The following is a 21,375-nucleotide window of genomic DNA, read 5'->3' on the forward strand; positions in this document are numbered from 1 at the left end:
TAGGGTTAACTGACATTATTCCTGGGCTGTGGCTGCTTCTAATGCTCTGCTAATCGTTCTGTGCTCTAACATGCTCTGGAGGAAAATCTCTATGTTGCCACAAAGACAGAGAAGTCCCACTAATGGAATTAAGTGAAAGGAATATAATGTATTTTTGCCAATGTGAGTCCCTTAAGCTAAACTTTGGAGGGTGAAGCACATGTATTATTCAATAGAAAAGCTTTAATTAGTGTTTCTTTAAAATTACTCCGAGAGAGGACTAAAGAATCAAAATAGTCCATCAAGATTGGTGAAAGTGTGGCTAAGTAAATCTACAATAAGCTAGCATGACTGTACTGATCTGCTTGAAAGCTACCTGAAAGCTAAGTGAAGACAAGTGACAGTAAATCAAGTTAACTACACAGAATATCCAAGTTCTTTTCCATGGTGCACACAACAGTAATTTTAATCAAGGTCCAGCAATAATTTTTTCTTTGATTATATTCCACAATTTTACCTGATTCTAAGAATCCTGAATATAGACTATAAAATGCATTTTAAACAGCAGTAACTCAAAGCATGGAGAGGCAAAATTATTAGTTTGTTTTAAATAGGCTTGTGCAGAAAAAAAATGCAAATATATCACATTTGCAGCTATTGATTTCCAGCCAGCCTGATGTGTGACTATAATTGCTTTAACAGACCATTGTCTACAGCTTGTAAACTTGAATCAACGTACACCCCCCCTTTTACTAGAAGATCCAAAAGTGTATTGATTCAAACATCATCTCTTAAATTGAGATCATCTTTTTGAGATTTCAAACTTAATTTGTTGATTGCCTCTAAGTGACATGGGTTCCACACTGTCACCAGACGATTCAAACTGTCCTTGACAGTTCCCACACTTTTAATAGTTGAATTTGCACTGACTGAGTCACTGGCAATGGACTCATTATTTGTAGTTCTCAGTGGAACCTGGACGACTCAATTCTGACCTGGGTAGTTTTCATGTGCTTCTGAGCAGTGGATTGCTGTGCACCCCTACTGAGTTTCAAAGTAATTTTTGCTTTTGTATTTCCTAATTGTATGCTTTTTATTTCCTATCAGTCTCCTTGAGAGGCTCCTTTGTGCTGCAGCCAGCAGGTGACACCCTGCACATGATTCCCTGGAGAGAAACATTGTCACTCCTAACTACTTATCCAGTGGCTGCCTAGTGCTAAGTTTCACTCCCAGCTGCTATTTAATGTCCTCCACCTCATGCTCCAGAGAGAAAACCAATTATCGTATAAATGAAGGAAAATTAAAAGTATTAAGTGTCTGATTTGGGTTTATAAACCTGTCCACGCACTCCCGTGTAGGATGTGCAGCTGAGGCTGGATGGCTGCATGGTGCTCCTGGCTCAGTATTTTGTTCCTCCTCCCTGCTTAACTCCTCACAGAAGTCACAGGCACTGGGATTGTTTGCTTGCTGCAGGTTAATTAACCACTGGCAATTATTGGGTCTTTCATAATCTGTGCTATTCGCATGGTTTGGGAAGGCATGATTCTGCACCCTTTCAACTCTGAGCTCTGCAGGTGACAAGCACAGCAAAACCCTGAATTATTTAATGTCTGTGCCCACAAGGGCCCCATCTAACCTTTTACTTGTTGGTAACATTGCTAGCTTTTACAACCTTAACCATTATATTTCCTGTGTATTCTCAGAAGACTTCATCCTACATTACACTGACAAAAAAAAAAAAAAAAAAATCTCCCTTTAGAAGTTTTCATTTAGTTTCTAACAATGTATTTTACACTTTCTGAAGCGTGACAGTAGCAGTCAAGTAAGCGCCTTCAGGAAAACTCCGGGAAAACATGCTTCTTATTATTCATTTTGCTGGTTTCGAAGACCCCAAATCTCTTTCTTAAATATAAAATAATATAGCAATACTGCTACTGTGCAGTTTTTATGACTCCTAAAGCTTTTTCAAAATACAAGCCTATTCACAAGGGGTGCTGTTCAGCACTCTTTACTCATTATTTCCAAAGAAGTCTCTCTTCCGTGGGAAGAAACACAGGGTAAGGCAAGGTGATTATTGCAATCTGTTACTGGGGAAATATAAAAGAAACTTTTTTTTTTTAATGTCTTCACATTTTAAAGAAGTTTAAAATGTAGATTGTGCTCAGACACTATGTTCTTTAGAAAATTCTTCTGACAAGTTAGGAATGAAACATTAAAAAAAAACAGATTGAGGAAGGTTTTTAACAGAAGCACAGAAGTATTGTTTTACTGAGAGAGAAATTTTTCAGTTTGAGAAAATTTACAGTGTGGGCCACTGTTTTAAAGACTGGTAGAAAAATATTTCAAGCCATACTACAGTTTGTAACTCAGTCATTTTACAGTTAATGCTTACAGATATGAAAACTTACTCTTCATAAGCAACTACATGCTTGACAGAAAATGTGCTTTATTTTTTTTGAGCACTGGACAAGATGAACTTTAAAGAACCCTTCCATTCCAACTATTCTGATTCTTTGAATTCCTCTTCTCTATCACTCTTGAAAATAGTGATATTGTTTACGGGTTTTTTATGCATCTAATCTGAATCAGGTCATGGCAATGTGTGTTTGTCATATGTAAAATATGAAACCACACTGCACACATTTCTGGCCATGAAGACAACCTGCCGGGGGGATTCTGATCCCTGGTTTTTGGAACTTGTGCCAGAGAAGTATTTTGAATCTTCTTTGTGCTGTAAATTCAGCTCCATTCATTGTCTAAGCCGTGCCAACAGGAAAGCAGAGGAAGATTTTACAGAAGAATATAGAGCGTCAGGATCTTTGAGCATATTGATTTATGACGCCAAAATTTTTTCCACTCTTCCTTTCTTTCTTAACTGCTGTATGACACACACATTACACTTAGATACTCACTTAAGGATCCCTCAACAATCATTGAGGGAAGATGTGTTCACAAATATCAGACAACTAAACCAAATGCACAATGAAAGCAACACAATCTGCTTTTCAAGGCAGAAAATACATGGTTAATTCCTTTACCTAAATTTTGGTTAAATGACCCAGTTAGCGGTTGCTTTCTGGGCTTAGTAAGATCATTAAAACTCCATTAGGTTATTTTTAACCTTGATACAGAATATAACAATTTCATTTATTAGTTTCCTGCCATCAGGGTATAATTTCCAAATATATATTCTAGAGTATTGATACCATGACCCAGTATATTACTCATTTCTGTTAAACAACTCACACCGTAATATTGGAAATGTTTTGTTTTGTTGACATGATGCCAAGTTACAGCTATGTTTATGTGAGTTTTAAATACATTAGCATTTTGAAATTTGTCAAATGATTTTCTGTGGAAATAGAACAGTGTATTTCTGCATATTAATGACAATACTAGATTACTTTAGATGTAATCCTTGATCATTAAGATCATTTAAGGAGGTCCCACCTGCTAAAAAAATTCTACTACTACTAAAAACCAATGCCCATCCATCAACGTTCCTCTCTTTAAGAACTTAAATCACACAGTGCTAGGCTGGGTTTTATTAACTGTTGTATAAGATTAAAAAAACCCAAATCTTTAAAAATCTTTAAAATCTTTAGAAACTCTTTAAAAGATAAACTTTTAAAGATGCTTTATTGGGGAGATTTTCTTTTTTAAAATGAGATTCCTATATGGTACATACTCTGAGTTCTCTGGAATGGTTTTCTGGAATGGTTTTACTCTAGTTAAATTTAGTATTTCCCACAAATGAGAAAACGGTCATTAGATCATAGCTTTCCTGTCTTACAATCGACCTAAGGAGGGACCAGCAGAATTTAGCAATACATCATCAGTCTGCATTGTTCAAATGCATACCCATTGTAACTTCTACTGCTAAAATAGAATACCCTTCCTTCCATTGCTTCCTAGTAATATCCTTTTCAATAAGAGTGTTCATATCATCATTCCTATGCTGCAGATTCCCTCCCTCTACAAGCAGCAAGGTAACTGATCCACTACGTGCCACTTGGATCAATCTGCAGTCCTATTCCTATCAAGAGAGATTTCTTCTTTACACTTACTCATCCCATCCTAATTTAACCTCTTGTTAAAAAAGAAACCCCAATAAATAGATGTAAGTAGCAGTGGATGAAAGAGAAGCCCTGATTTTAATGGTTCTAGGCACAGGCCCTTACTCTTGAATGCTTAAATTCTTCTTAAATTTTAACTTTTTTTTTTTTCCTGTAGACATCTGTAAACAAGCTGGGAAATAAATATATGTGTGTACACACATCTGTGATTACTCAAAACCAAAGTAATTTCTTTCTGCATCAAATTTGGGATTGAAACTACAGTCTAGCTTAATGTAATGTTTCTTTACACAGATGCACACATAATTATCTGATTTGATATATCATCATAAATGGTGTAATTCTCCATGCACTCCATACCAGTCTGGCATGTGGTTAAAAAGATAGATCTCAATGTTGAAAAATTAAGTACTTTAAGATAAACCCAAATATTACATAAATGGGTTATAGTAATGGAGTCGTCTGTAATTTCATCCATCTCAATGATACTTGCATTCAGTTATCTTCCCTATTATCCTCCTACTGTTTACCATCTTCACAGCCTGGAACGAAAACTGGATAAATGGAGTTTTGTAAAGCTTTGTGTGTTGCCCCAGAGATCACTGGTTACCCTTCTGTACTGAGAGTGGAGTTAGCCTGCCTAGTTTTGAAAAGCCAATTTTAAGCATGTACAGAAGTACAAATTTCTGAAGCACAAGAATAACCTCATACTCCACAAGTGACACTCAGAAGCATCAGCTACTGAGTAAATGCAGTCTCTGAGGAAGTCACTGCGACAGGAGTACTCATCCACTATGATAATCAAGTTTCAGGGCTTTGAGTCACTAAAAGTAGGTAATAGAGTGAGCTAAGAGCAGACACTGCCCCTTGATCCAGAACTCCAACAATTCACTAATATGCTTCCGTTACTGTATCTTTACTTCTTGTTTGTTGTTCACAATTTGAGATCCTGCAAAGATTCTTTGTTTCACATAGAATTCCAAATGATATCCTATAAAGCTAAAGCAATCTTTTGCCACTTAACAAAGAAATTGAATGCAAGATGTCAAAGTGCAGTGGAAGGACAGGTGATACTAAAATTGACCTATAAAATTAATACAGCAAGATAGGATGGAAAAAAACGGTAGCACAGTTTACCCATGATGATTCAAGGCATGTGAAGAAACACACACACAGAAAAAACAACCTAGAGATGGGCACTGAGGGCAAAAGAGATATCCCTCTATCTATCCAATTATTGAAAACTGAACATAATGAAAGTGAACTTCCATTAATACAATTTTCCAAAAGATCTTTTTTTATATTAAATTTAAATTTGTTCAAAGTGAGAAGTCCCCTGACTGGTTTCCTGCTAAAGAGCTGCAGATTGGTTCTGAATGAAGAAAACTGCGTGGGACTACATTGTATTTTTAGAAGCTAGCAAGACACCTTATGCTCTGATATTGTTCTCACTTCAGAGGGCTTTTTCTCTAGAGAATTCATCCCCTTGTAGTTTTCTTACAGTACAAAATCATGAATATACAACATGACACATAGCATCAAAAAGGTGTCTTCACAAAGTATGATACTACTTTTTCATTATTATTTTTTGTCTTGTCCTTTTATTCATAAAATAAAAGGATGTTATTTCTCCAAACGAGGACAAAGCAAATAAGATGAAGTATCAAATAATAATCATAGTTGATTTTACATTAAGATAAACCCAAGATGTATCCTTGAAGAAATAAGAAGTAGCCAAATAAGGGTTTTTTTTTAGTTTTTTAAGAATGCAGCCAAATGTAGCCATCAGAAGTAATTTGTTCATGAAATTATTTTAATAGAAAGTAGATTAAAATATGGTTTGGGTTGTTTGGAGTTTTTTCTAATTCTTACACCTTGCAAGAGAGTATCAGGTACACTCCAAAAGGTTCAGATTTGCAACCTCTCCAGCCTGAAAATGTAACAGAGTGGAAGAGCAGCTTAACTCCCATATATACAAATGCTGATATGATGGGAGCTGCATTTGTGGTGAAAATATAGTTCAGCTGTCAGATGTTAATTAGACTTCGAAATCCTTCTAGACATCACAATAAATGTGTTAATTAATATCACAAGGGATGGCAGTTTATGAGATTTGGGATGTCTATTTCTGGCAACAGTAAAAGAGCAATAGACCTTTTTGACAAAAGGCAGAATTGAATTACAGTAGAGTCAGTAGAGTTAAATTTTGGTTTTCACATATCAAAGGGTTCTTTTGATTGCTTATTACTCCTTCCAAAAGAAGGATCATCAGTCCAGTTCTTCCAAAAGCAGTCCTGGTGGCATAATCCCAAAGGAACATGAATTCTCCAAAACCATCAAGTCAATTTAAGCTTTAGTAGCTGGATTTATTTGGCAAAACACCCAGTCCTTCCTGAAAACAATTTCTAAAGGAAACTTCTAAGGACTGCTTATCCCAAAATGTTTTCCTGCAAGCTAATTGTGACATAGCATATAAAATGTTTATTCTGTAGAAACAATGGAAAATTAACAGATAATTTAAGTTTACGCAGTAAAATTTACTAATATGTCAACTTCTAACAATATATGGAATAAATACTCAAACATTAGAGTTTATGGAAGTGAAAGTAACTGAGTACAATGCTTCTATTCACTTTTCCAAGTTTTCTCTGCATTATCTATCATTTGATTACCTCCTTTCTTTCTAACTGACAGTACATATGCCTAAAGTACTGAAGGTTGCAGTTTCAAAATGTGCTCAGCTTTGTGAACCCAAGTTCTGCAAATTCTGTTTCAGAAACAATTTTACTCAGCTTTAGCTGTCTAAAAGCCACATGTTTAAGTTGCTTCCTCCTACAGCACATGGAGGACAGATTGTTACAGAACAACTCACTCCAGCTTTTGCTGGCATTTGCTACGGCAGGTGATTCACCAGGTGTGCCTCTTCCTTTATCTCCTATGCATGAAATTAATCCCAACATAAATCATTCATAAAATATTTGTTACATTTACAGTCATTCTAAAGGGAAATTATTGGAAGAAATCACTATGGTATCCTGGTGTCTGTCTACAACATTGAGCACTATGTAATATCAAGTGAGCAGTAAGGCTGGACATGCTCTGTCATCTTCCCTCCCCAGGCTTGTGCTTCAGCTCACTGACAGTTGGTATCTGGGCCTGACACAAATTATTTACTGATCCAGTACATCAGCCAATCTGTTCTAAATTTGCAAAACAGAATTAAGTAACCAGCCACAGTACAGCTATGGCAAAAACAATCACAAAAAAAAAAAAAAAGAAAAAAAGAAAAAAAAAAAAAAAAAAAAGAAAATCCACAGAATGCCTGCAATCACATAGAAGACAGGGAATGGAAAAAACTTAAGACAATCTTCCACAACCCCTCTCAAAGATTACAATACATTCCCTTGTGAATTCCTGTCACGTAACATTTTTTTGACCAGCAGCAGGATCCTGCTCCAGCTCATCACTCCCTATCCTGAATAACATCATTTAAGAAGTCAGTACCAGATACTTTGTAATGCCAGATTAAACCACAAATAAACAGAAAACAATTAAACAACAATATGACTAATAGTCTTCTATCATTTAAAACAAAATGACAGTCATAATACATTATACAAAATTACCATGAGGCAACCTTTTTTTTTTCATTGAATCCAGTCTGATTTATTCACCCATGGAACTCTGTACTTCTGAGATGTATTAATTAAAAATCACTAGCCAGATACTTTTTTCCCTGGAAACAATTACAAAATATTTAGTTGAAAACCAGTCCAAATGCTGAATTCCTTTGGAATAAAAGATCATACAGATCTACTCGTAAGGCTGAGAAAACCATTTGTACATTCTGATTCACTAGTATACTGTTCTGTATTTGAATATGAAACACCTGACTCTAACTTGTAAATTATTTCTGGATTAGAATGGAAGTGACTGAATTCAAGGTTCACATTTCAACACACAGAGATGTAAACTAGATATCTGTATTAAATAAAGATTTACATCCTTGACTTAGTCTTCAAACCTACCTAATTGAAAATAAAGAATAAGTGGCATTTTTCATGAGGATTTTATCTTGATAAAAAGTCCTTTTTTCAGATATATTTGGTATTCATTATATTTCTGTAACAGCCTCAGCATCTCAAGTGTTATCAAACCTTGCCAGAATCTTTTCATCTTAATAATACAAAAGTAGACCTTGTGTTCTCAACCCTATCTTTTAAGACTATCAACAGGAAAGGTTTGATTGACACAGGGAATGGAAAAACAGTTCTGATTTCATCTGAGCATTTCTATTTGGGCTGATTTAACCAGGAAAAATATATCTATTATGATATACAACAGACTTTTCCTGTCCATTTTTTTTTATATAAAACACTAGACTATTATTTTCAGAAATAAGTGTGGGCAGCCTCCAAAGACTTGCATTTGTGGCTTTGATGAATACCTTCACAGTTTACCAACCAGCCAGATTCAGCCTGTCAATTCACTTTTAAAGGGGAGAACAGTAAAAAAATTATTCAGGCCCCCAAAACAAATGTGACTTGTTTGACATCTACCCAAACAAGGTGGGAAGAGATTTCACCAAAACACTAAAACATCAATTGCTTTTTCCTGGTTTTAGCTGTCCACTCAAGAAAACATCTCTGAAGATCTGCAGATACCACAAAGTGCTGTGCAGATTTCCATATTCCTCCACCTCCTTCAGTTCATCTGGTACAGAGGGTATTGCACAGGGACCATGCTGGACTCACATAGCCAAGGAAATATAAAGAGAATACAAAACCAGCTTTGGATTTATTCCTTCCCTTGCTTTTCCATAACCAGCTCCTCAACAGATCTGGGTGCTCAGAGACAGTCTGCCCCAAGTTTAACATTTTCTGTTTCCCTCATTTTCAAAAACAGATTACAAACACAGTTTTATGAGTGAAATGCAATTTGAATTATCTTTGAATGAGAAATTTAACAAAATATATCCTGTAAGTATTGGCAAGAAATATATTTCAGGGTTTTTGAGGAAAGCATTTTACTTTTCTGATAAAATATTCTCAACAGCAATTTTGAAGTTGCAATGAAGAGAAATAAGAGAAAAATGGCACGTTAAAACCCAGTAATTTTTGCTTAAAGTTAATTTGACCAAGTGACAAAACAGATGTCTAAAAAACATTCAGTTGGAGACAGTCGTTCAAGTGCAGAAGCATAAAAAATGCTCTATGGTGACAAAAAAAGGTATTGAGAATTATATCATACAAAAGATAAGCCAAAATATGTGGTTTAGTTTTATATTTTTACTATTTATAATTTTTTTAATTAATACTTTCACCCCTTTTCTAAATACAAATACACTTACTCCTAAAAAGAGCTTTATATGATATAGGGAAGAGTTTTAACATAGAACATCATAACTTCATTTCAAGTACTCTCTACTTTGTCACTGAAAAAGAACACTTAAAAACCTCTGATGAGTAAAATGGTCTGTGCATGCTTTTTGTTTGTGGTACATACACAGACTTCACTCAAGCAGTGAAATGCCCTCTGAAAACTAACATTCAAAATGGGCTTTGTTTTTTCCACGATAAAGTTTTAGATTCTCCAATCTCTCTCAATAATTATGTTCTACATGAGTAAGATTATTGTAGTTCATTCTGTGAGATTCCATAGTTATCATATCCTCATGTGAATTTAATAAAGTTCAGCCTTAGCTGCTCTTGAACAGCAGCCAAGCATTTGATTTCATCTATTTCATTTTATTCATTTATTTACATCTTACTACCATCTGGAATCATAAAAACAAACAGTTCAAGCAGTTAATGTGTTAAAAAGGGCCAATGAAATAATGGAATATTCCCTTGCAATCATTCTGCAATATCCATTTCAGAATTCACATTGCCATTTCCTAATTCCAACAAGATTTCCTCTAAGGGGATTGCCAGGACAGACTTTAGACCCCTTACACAGCCAAACATGTGCTGTCTTATCCATGTTCAGTGTTTCAAAGCCCAAATACTGTAATAAACCATGCTTGGTAGCTAAAAGTCAACAGATAACTGCACCACTCTATCTTGTACATAGAAAACATCAAACAATTCCTTTTCTGTCTGATTACAATTTCCTATTTTAATACCTTTGACAGCATTCTTCTGTCATTTCTATCTGCTTTTCATAGCCAATATTCATGTAAGTTTCTGAAAAGGTTTGATTCACTCATTTCTTTGTAGCTAAAACAATCCCAGCTATATCAACTGAAGTGTTTCCACTAGTAGAACTAGATGGAATCCAAATGAAAGTCACAATGTATTTATAAGATGATGATGAATACAAAAGCTGATGAGCCATACAAGTGAGCAGAAAGCAGTGTGCTTATGGACTTCATTCTGAAAATGCAAATTAATAGCTCCATTTAAAATATTTACAGCTGTAAGTAAATTGGATTCATTTGAATATTTATTAACATAAGTAGTGGATCCATAAAAACAATTAAAATTCTGATTTCCCCTGAGACACCTACATATACCCAAGAATCCAGAAAAATTAAACATTTGTAATGACATAGGAATGTATTAATCTCAAAGAATTCTGTGAATCCAAGAGGATCCCTATAAGAGGCTGGAAAGGAAAAAGTACTTGAAAGTATGGACATGGCAGAGTTCAGTCCTCCCAAATATGATTGGCTTTCAGCATTAGTTTAAAATTCATTTGTGTGAATATTCACAGATACTGTATTAGCAAGAATGTGGAACAAAAGAAATGGTGTGATGATGTAACATACTTCTGAATGCACTAAACCAGGAAAAGCACAAAAGACACAAAGACCGAAAAAGATGAAGGCATGTTTGGTGAAGCATGAAGGGACAGCTGAAGACTGTTCAGCATCTAGAAACAAAGAGGAAGACAGATATACAGACAGAAGTGAGACTGTAAGGCAAGAATTTCCTCTGCAGCTTCCTCAGTTAAGTGTTTCTTGTTCAACACAAAGTAATTTTCAAGACAGGAAGAATGATAACTGACAGACCACCTGAACATGAGGGCCTTGCAAGAGCTGCATAGAAATTTTCACCTTAGCCCACAATGACTTTGACTGGGAGGTCAGGGAACAAGCTTTGTGTTTGAGAGCTCACAATACAACCACTCCAACTACAACTGAGCACTTATGCTGCCGGGGAACAATGTACACCTTTGTCAAAGAAACAAAGTACACCTTTGTCAAAGAAACAAAGTGATTTGACTGAAAGAGAACTAAGGACTGCGATCTGCTTTAGTGACTTCTGTTCAAGACGGATTTTGCTGGATTTTCTCAAAAGCTCCATAGAAGTTTTCACTAGCACTCAAGTACTTGTTATCTATCTGTGAAGTACGTACACTCTCTTTTAATAGAAATTAAGCACAACAAGGGAAATTCCAATTATGGCAAGGAAAAACTTTCCACCATGGGGGTAGTCAAATAGCAAGCAGCATTTCAAAAAGGTTTTGGAAAATCCTCCCTTAGAGATACTCAGAAGTCAACTGAACAAGGTCCAGAGCAAACTGATCTAAATTAGCCTGGTTCTGAGCACCATGATTGGGCTAGATGCCTTCCACAGGTCCTCTTAGCCTCAATTTTTCTATGAGTCCATGCTCTGTAATCATTACAAACTCCAATGTAAGAAACAGCTATATATTCTGTGACTCACCAACATATCCTTAATAGGATCAATCAATAGGATCCTCAATAGGATCTATCAAAAGGATTTGCACATCTAGTATTAAATCTTTTGGTTACTATCATAGTGCTTCTGTCAAACATCAAGTTGATACAGTCCCAAGTGCAAGAACATACATATGTATTGACTGTTGCACAAAATACCCCACCATAGTTTCAATTTTTAAAAAATAGGAAAATATTTAAATAAGACAATCCTAAGTCCTCTATCCAAGGCCAGATCAAGGTAACACATGGTGTTAGACAAAAAAAGTATTATTATAAGACAGTATTTGATGAACAGGATATGAAGTAACTTGAGTAAAGAAGTTGGCTAAGTGTTCTTACAATAAAACTGATGAAGAAAGGGAATTGAAGGAGCAAAGATACTTTCCTGGTATGACTTAACAGATGTGGCCATACAATGGCCAAAGAATGTTGCTGCTTTCTTAAAATGCATTCATCCTCTACTTTGAAGTTACTATCTTTTAGTTAGAAAGTTTGAAAGAATCCCCAAGCCTACTATTTTCAAAATTAGTAGGTTTGATGACTCCCCCATGTGTAAAGAAACACCCATCTGTTTATCACTGTTTTAACATTACTCACAATGTCATTTTGCCACATGAAATTAAAAATCTGTGTTGGGACATTAAAAAAATACATTCATCCATGCTACTGAACAGCAAGAATACCTCCTCGTATTGGGAGTATTGTGAGAAAATGAGCACTTAAACTATTAGGAAATTACCTTCTTTTCGAGTGTATAACTAGTTATAGGTTTCTACAGCCCTATAAGATACACAATTAAGAACTTAAAAGGTAAACAATGTGAAGAATAAAAATCCACACAGAAATTATAATATTTGAATGTGTCTAATGGAACATACATCTGAAAAGTATCAGGTGTCTGTACTTGGAAGAGCAGCTTACTGCTGTCTTGAGGTAGGAAAACGGCATTTTCTTGAACAATTTCTGGTAAAACCACTGGTCCCACTCAGCTCTAAAAAATATTACCAAACTGACTCAGCTTGGACTGTAAAGCAGCAAATGTAGCAATCCTGACCACTGCTGCTAATAACAGTATCAGACACCTTTACAAGTGGCGGCAGCTCTTAGTTGCAGCTTTCACTGAGTCCTGAGTTTAACACAAGTTGGGTAGAACATTTCTTCTAAAAATTGTAGTGATTCTGGCAATCAAAATCTCAGAAAACTGTAGAAATTACAGCCTCCTTTCCACTAAACTTGAGAACAAATTCCCGTGTTTTGTTCCCCTCCTGAAATTTTGAGTACAAGTATACTGACTCAAAACAGAAAAGCACTTTCCCAGCTTCAGTTTGATTCACTGGTCTGTTTTTACAACCAGATTCATGTTAAGTCTCCCCAAGCCAGATGTTTTAGAAAACAGAAGATAGAAAAATGTTTATGCTTTCATAGTGTATAACTCTAAATATTTATACCTATATTTTTAGGTAATTATAGTAAGGGGGTTCTGGTACTTGGAAGCAAAAGTACTTTTCTTTAAAAAGGATGTATTTCAAGAAATGCAATACCAAAAAGCCAGAAGACAGTTTCTGGTGATATCAAGCCTGTAATTTTACCTCAGGTAAGTTAAAATGGAAAAAAAGTATATCCTACTGTGAACTTTTTGAACTATCCTTAAGCATTTAAATAGTTTCATCTAACTAAATGGTAAAGAAAACTGCACTATATAGTTTTTAAGCCTAGGCTGCAGTTCTTTCACTTCCAGTTTAGAACGCACTGTTTCTCAAAGGGAGGGAAACAGTCAAATCAGCCAACCATACAATTAAGGCATCTTAGCTTACAATCATGAAAACCCAATACCCAATCAGACTTCTCCATTCAGATATGAACACATATCCAAGTGTTCACACACAATCAAAATTAGCAGACAGCATTCCACTACTTTCATCTGTAACAATAACTGCAGACTAACCCAATAAAGAAAGTGTTTCAGAACACATGAAAATGCGGCTCAACATCTACAAGTATCTCAGATGTGGTAGTTTAGATTTTGAGTTACCTCACAGTAAAAATTATACATGAACAACATCTTCCTTTTCTCTCATGCTTTGGTGTCCTAACACCACCCAGTTCCTGTACATGATCATCATCTTATCCATACAGACTCTGGGTACTTTTGTAGACAAACACAAAAAATACACAGCACTGAATGGCTGAGGCACAAAGTTTTTTCACTTAACTGGGAGACAAAAATGAGCACTACTGTTGTGCTCTATTAGTTTCTTTCAAATACTTTAAGATGCTTTCCTGTGTCTTTACAATTAAGACAGTATAAATTAGCTTATCAACAAATCTATTTGAAAACCTAAAATAATTTGAATGGTCATACCCCCCCCCCAAAAAAAAACAAAAAAAAAGGCACCATACCCCAGGTATATCAGGCAAAATGTCCCCTTAGGTTTAAGTTGGATCTTCTATTACAATTCCACCAGTGGCATGCTCCCAAATAGAAGGAAACTTTTGGTATAATATACAACATAAGATAATTTTTTTAATGTAACAAAATATACAGACTTATTCTTATAAGGACAGCTTAATTCCTGCAGAAAAAGTTTAGCTATTCTATTGTATTTAGTTATACCTAATGTTTTAAAATTTAAAATACTTGAGTCATTATTCAATACAAAAACATAATTTGTAATACTGTTTCATTAGAACAAGAGATTCCATACACCTGTGTTAACTAATTCCCATCTGTGGAATAGTTTACCTTTTAATAGAGAGGGAGGGAGAGAGGAAGAATCAGACCATCAATAAGTTTGGATATGGATCTAGGAAAACTATTTTTGTGGGGGAAAGTCTATGACTGAAATCTTTTAGCCTGAAACTTTATTGCTACTGATGCACACAGATAAAAGGGAAGTATCTGTACCACATAGGCAATAATGAGGAGGAAATTCTTTCAAGGAAAGGTCTTAGACTCAAATTTCACATCTGACTCTGGTGATCATATCAAGAAGAAATCCAGCATCACAGCCCAGAAGGAAACAAGACCATAAGCAGAGGGCAGTTCATCCATCTGACATCCATGGGCATCTCTTAGCAGAGAAAGGATGAAAACTATGATGAGAAAATAGACTGGAATTCAGCTCATAATTCTTAGCTGCAATTCAGCAATGGCAAATCAAAACTCACATCTCTGATATCATCCATGGTTTTTTTGGAAATAAGTTGAGCTTCAATGAACACCTTCCATAAAAACAAAACATGCACTAAATACAAATTAATAAAATGTAATTAAAAGATTGAAGGAAAATAAAAGTAGTACTCCTGAAAAATTCGTGGTAATACACTTACTCAATATACATCTGTAAGAACCTAAATAACTGAATTTGGCTTATGTGTCCACAATTTGGAGGAAATACAAAAATGTCATTTTCATTACATTTTCAGTAGCATGCTTTAAGAAAACAAGTCTATATAATAGAAAAAGATAATATTTAAGAATAGTGGGAAACAGTACTACAATGAGTAAAACTGAAATAGTGAAAGAAAAAGAACTGAAATTCAAAACTGTACCTATCATTTTGTATTCGAACCCTCAAGTTATAAAAAGTAACTTTCCAATACAGTGAGAACCCAGTACACTCTCAGAAGGGATGATCAGCCTTTCCATATCTCAAAACGATGTGGTAAAGTGAAAACCTTACTGTTTGGTGACCTTTCAAGGACATGGGTTAGTGCTGGATTTGGCAGTGCTAGGTTAACAGTTGGACTCTATGATCTAGAGGTCTTTTTTAAAATTTAAAGGATCTATGATTCCTAGGAGGAGATGCTGGCTACCGAGGCACATATCTACATTAAATTCTATGTAACATGTACTGCCTATAAACTTTGCTTTTACATGATAGATGTGTATACACATTCCCATGCTCTTTTTTTATATACACATGCACACAAAATACATACATACACACACAGATATATATATATGTAAAGTTCTATATATATATCTATCCCTAAACACAGTACAAACACACATACATATAAACAATATTAGAAGAGGTACAACTCTTGGAACTTCTGCTTAGACCAGATTCCTTTGAAGACAATGCAGATGTTCTGCTAAGGAGTATAAGGTTTTTCTTTAAAAAGTGTCCTTCTTTAGATAGATTACTAGTAAACATTTATACTACTTCATGTATGGTAAAGTTCAGTAATTATAGCTCTTAACCACTGTAAAAAATACCAGAATATGTAAAAATTTGATGGTGTACATGCACTAAGCAGAGAGATCAGAGGTGTATTTTTTAAAAACAGTGCTTCTCCAGAAGGTATATGAATATAATCTTCAAACAAAATTTATTTTAGAAATAGATAAATAAGACATAAAAAGGAACAGTGCTCAGTAATTCAATATGAAAGCAAAAATATATATTAAAAATATTTGTTAAAAAGATTTTACAAATAATACTTAATACCAGGATATACCATAAATATATGTTTTATGGTAAAATGAGAAATCACTGAAAATGTGTAACCAAAAAACCCTGCAGCATTACAGTTTGTTAAAAAAGTAAATATATACATCACAATCCAGCTTTGTTCCTGACAACACTCTACTACCCTTCAGTCCTCCACTCCACTAAATTCAGAAGGCTTTAAAGATACCCTGCAAAGTCCGACATATTTTCTTATGTGGCAGGAAGATTTCACACAAACTGCAGATTTTTTGCCACAGCATTTCCTTGTAGTGACTCACTTGGTAGCAGCGCATGTTCTGAGACTGAGTGGCACTGAGCTTTGGTAGACACACATCCCTATGAAATTTAAGCACTGACAATAGGACACAGGATGCAGAACAGCAAATCTGAGCATCATCTTTGGCTGCTGGCATTGTAGGGCTAAAAGCAACCATGTGATTAATTGACTCTGTAAAACTAGCAATTAACACACAACTATTCATTTGGCTAAACCACATACAGCACCATAACTAACCAAACCAAACTCTAGGACTTCACCTGTAAATACAGAGCTGTCTGTACTGGTGACAGGGCTGAAAGTGCACCAGACAAAAGGATGAATCCTGAGTTTACCAAGATGATGATAAGTAAAAATAATTACAGTTTAAAGTAAATGAAGTACAAGAAAACAACTTAGTATGGCTGAAATTCCAAAGAAAATTACAGTGAATTTTTAATTTCAAAAGCATTTGGTCAGCTTCACGATTTTTGCTCTTAATTTTTTCTGACTTCTGTGCAGTCAGAAAATAGCATTTCTGTTGGTGCAAACATTTGAGAAATGAAGTCAGTTTTGACACACATATACCTAGCTTTTACTCAGTGTGCTAATAATCATTTAAAAACAAACCAAAAATAAAAATTTTTTTCTGACTGGTCTCCATTTAGCCTTCATCAAAGAGTGTAGAAATTTATATTCTGCACACAGACACATTTTGTCACTACATATCAGGCTTTTATGAGACTTTCATTAAACTGTTTAACAATCAGAAGGAAATCAGCTCTCTGAACAAGTCTTATGCCAGTCTATGGAAGAATTACTTTCTAAAAAGTGATACTTAAATGCAAGAAAATAAAAATTGAAACAGAGGAAACACATGAAACAACCATTTAAGAGGTTGCTGGCTTTCCCCTTAGTGCATTTGGAGTGTTATTATATTTGGCTGTGTTTACATATGAGAGAACTAGAAGAAAGATTACTGAATTGGATCAATAATCCAACCCACGTGTCAATTCTCTCAAGTTTAAAATCATCCTAGATTCTTCTAGAATTATTTACTGACAGACTAGAATATTACCAGTGAAATACTAGGAAGAAACTTGACCTTCAGCTATGTTAAATCTAGGCTAGCAATCCCATGAAAAATATTTCTCTCTGCAAGCACATAACAGGTAGATTTACATTAGAAAGGTCCTTAACAAAGGTTCTCTTCATAGTGTAAGAAAGCAGGCACTTGGAGAGAGCACACAGTCCTAAAATAAAAATAACCTGCTATAGTATATCTATGCCTTTTCACTGCCAGGGAAAAAAACAGACTGTGTGTCCACTTCAGATTATTAAATTACATGTTTGAAGTTAGATTAGATTAACCCAGTCCAGTATCTCAGTCCACCAATCCTTGATTAAAAGACAAAAAAAAAACCAAAAAAAAACATTTATATATAAGGATTCAAATTATTTGGTGCTTTCCTCAAACATAAAATTAATGTATTTGAGTTCTCATCAAGGAAATCCAACCTAATTACCATAAAAACATAAAACCTTAAGATTCAGAAAAGAAATAAAAAACAGAAACTGAAAGTCTGTGAAATCCTACCATTTTGCTGACAAACAACTCTACTAGGCCCAAGAGTTATTACTCCTATGAAGTGTCTTTGAATACTTCCTATCACCCTCCTATGAAGCACTTAAGCAAACAATTTTAACATAAATAGGCAGGACACAGTTTTAACAGCAATAGGCAGGACAAAACTTTGCTACACTAATATACTTCCTGAATAAATTTCTTACTATGTTAGGAATTAATTTTACACCCAAATAAAGTGGCTGAATTGTGACATTGAGTCAGTATATATCACTACTGCATGTCTAACCACTGAAAGTGTTGGGTTTTTAGTTTGAAAACACAAATGCTGCAAGGGTATAATAAACAGGAATAGCAAAACTGTCTAACAGAAATAAACTTCTTCCCAGGAACATGATTGCATTATTGGAAGTGAAAAATTTTCTGTAACAGTCATAGCAATAATTATGCAATACAATATGCTAAATTACAATACGTACTTCATTATTAATAGAATTTATTTTACAGATCAAATAGCCAAATACACATTTTTAAAAGAGCCAGATAGCAAATGTGGAGGAAACTATAGGCAACAGTCATGATAGACATTCTGCAGTCCAAGAACTGAGGCAACATGAATATTAAGTACAAGCCTATAAATACCTTTACATCAAACATACAGAAATGTGTAAGAATTCCAAGTTGTAGTCTAACCCATGAATCATCAATAACTTTTTCTTTAAAATAAAGTTATATATACTGTATACATCCCAGTTAAAAGCAGTGCCTGTATTTACTTTTACTCTAGCAAACTAATATTACATGTCTTCATATAAGTGCAGAAAACAGGGTTCTTTATACTCCTTTGCTTCCTAAGAGATTTTGCATTGCATATGAAATTCTAATATTATAGATGATAAATATTAAGGTTTTCTCCCTAAAATGTGAGGCAATATACAACAACTTGCAACAAACCTGCAAACCAAGCTATGATAGCCAAATCTTCTTTTTTTTAAATTATTCTAAATAACAAATTATAATGTATAAAATTTAACTTTAAAAAGCAGACTGTATTTAAAAAAAAATGGGGGGAAAAAACTCAACAGTAGGATATTTTTTCCCCATGTGCTGGCTAACAGTTAAAACAGAATGTATGCTTTTTCCTATTTTATCACTCTGATAAGCAAGCCACTGGATTTTTTGCTTTTTTTTTAATAAAAGTATTTCAAAAGGTTAAATGTATGGCACCTGTTACACAGACATTATCTAGATTTCAGCAAGCAAAATGTAAATTAAATTTTCTTTTTAAAAGTTAAGTGAATACTTCCCAGTTATTTAGGAGGTGATCATTTATTTTAAAATGTTGTGGACAAGAAAGCAGAAAGTACTCATTTTTCACAACTATTATTGTGCCTATAAAATGAGGAAGCAGTGATTTGATAAATTCTATTTATGATCCATAGCAGCAGTAACATCATTAAAAATAGATATAAATAACACTTAATTCTTAACATGTATAATGGTGCTATGAGTGACAACAAATAATTTGTTTTTTCTTTTAAATGCAGGGAGTATAAAGAACTTTACATTCTCTTTTTACTGTATTAATAAAATTTATTGCTCCCTTTTCATATACTTATAAAAACATAATTCCTAATTGTTCCAACTAAAATAAATACGGAAAAAAATCTGGGACAAGAAGATGATTACAAGCAAAGTAGATTTACCATAATTGCCAACTGTGAAGAAGGATGGGTCACATTACTTTTCTCTTAGCAAAACTACATTATAGAACACTATAGCACAATGTACTAAAACTTCTTTGTTTTTTCTTTTTAAAAAATTCTTGCCCTTGATACCTTTCAGTAGGGCAGCTTGAACAGTTCATCGTCACTTCCAAACCCCTCTGGAGATCAGACGATAAATTTCTTCGGCAATCAGAGAGAGGACAAAGGGCTTTCTCGTGCTATTTCCTTGTTTTCATGTTTGCTGGCTTAACATCATTGTGTACACGTACGACTTCAGTATATAACATCAGATGCGATGACGTTCAGAGCTGGCAAACAGAGAAACAGCATGAGAAAAGCCCTTTCCTGCATCATTTTCCCCATATATTGTCAAGTTTGCTTCCAAATTTCTACCATCTCAATCATTGCACGGTCTGATTAGTACTGAACTATTGAGGTTCTAAGTAAGCAAACATCTCGGGTGTCCGGGTGTTCTCAGGTTTCCATACACAAACAAAAAACTGCACATATTTATATACATAGTAAAAATGCTGAAACAGAAGGAGCCAAAGAAATGCCTTTGATGTATGCTAATCTAAGTTGTTTACTCTATTTTTTTTTTTTTTGCTTTATCAGCTCGAATTCCTAAGTGCTGTCGCAAGATTGTATCTGTCAGAAGACCACCTTTCTACATAGAACATGCTCTACAGGCTTTTAGCAGATTTCATTCAAGAGCATAATTTCTAAGAGCATAGAATATTTCAATTTGAAGGGTTATTTTCAATCTTGATATTTTTCACCAACAGACAGTCCTAAAAATTTACAAAAATTAAGACATTTGGATCAATCATTTCACAGGAAAGAAAGCACTGTCAATACCACAGATACTAGCCACTCGCAGGTCAGGAAATTGCTATCAACTGCAGATTATTGAGTGCAATACCTTCTGGGAAAAAACAGGACAAGACTGTAGTGTGAAAATTAAACAGCAGCTAAATCAGACTTCATTGTTGACAATGTTTCCTGGGTACAAGTCAAAACAAAAAAAAACACCCAAAACCAAACAAAAACACATAACTCAACCCAAAAAAACCCTAAAGTTGGGTCATAAGGAGAAAAAAGTGAACTTTCAAGTTATCTCACTGAAAAACAAATGTGAAATTCACTTAATGTTTAGGAAAATTTATTCTGCTACTACCCCAAGGCAAGCGGCTATTCGAGGAAGTATTGTGTACTGTGCTAACTTGCATAAAAATCCCCCAGTTATTAATGCTGAAACTCCATCTGCCAACTTCAGTATTAACTCAACCAACCAGTTCAGTTTTTAATGAAGTGTTGCATCTTTCACGCTTTTCTAAGGAAACATATTGAAAGAACAATTTTGAAGTTTTTCTTCAAAGTGTTCCACAGAGGAAAAGCATTTTCTTGACCAGCTTTATTTCAGCAGTACTGCACACTCAAGTAACTGCTCACTAACTTCCAAGCTGCAGACTTTAACTTAAGCTTCAGTTAGAAATCTTTTTTTCCAAATGTAAACTTCAGGGTTTCTCTGAGAGGTACACACAGAACAGCATACCCAAACTACCAGCAAAACTAATAGCCAGGAAATTAAAATAAAGACTACTTAGA

The 21,375-nt window shown here is 34.6% G+C and overlaps 1 protein-coding gene across 3 annotated transcripts in view; it reads right to left on the bottom strand.

Moving 5' to 3' along the window:
- PCDH11X (protocadherin 11 X-linked) overlaps window positions 1–21,375 on the bottom strand; it is a 438,876-nt gene that overhangs the window by 343,434 nt on the left and 74,067 nt on the right. The window contains exon 5 of one of the 3 annotated variants that reach the window (XM_071757567.1): window positions 16,063–20,075. The exons of the other annotated variants lie outside the window; for them this stretch is intronic. Coding sequence (XP_071613668.1) covers window positions 20,070–20,075 — 6 coding nt within the window. The 3' untranslated portion in view covers window positions 16,063–20,069. Of the gene's footprint in view, window positions 1–16,062; window positions 20,076–21,375 lie in introns of those variants that run through there. 3 annotated transcript variants of the gene reach the window in all.

The sequence above is a fragment of the Heliangelus exortis genome, chromosome 14, assembly GCF_036169615.1.
Source record: "Heliangelus exortis chromosome 14, bHelExo1.hap1, whole genome shotgun sequence".
NCBI lineage: Eukaryota > Metazoa > Chordata > Aves > Apodiformes > Trochilidae > Heliangelus > Heliangelus exortis.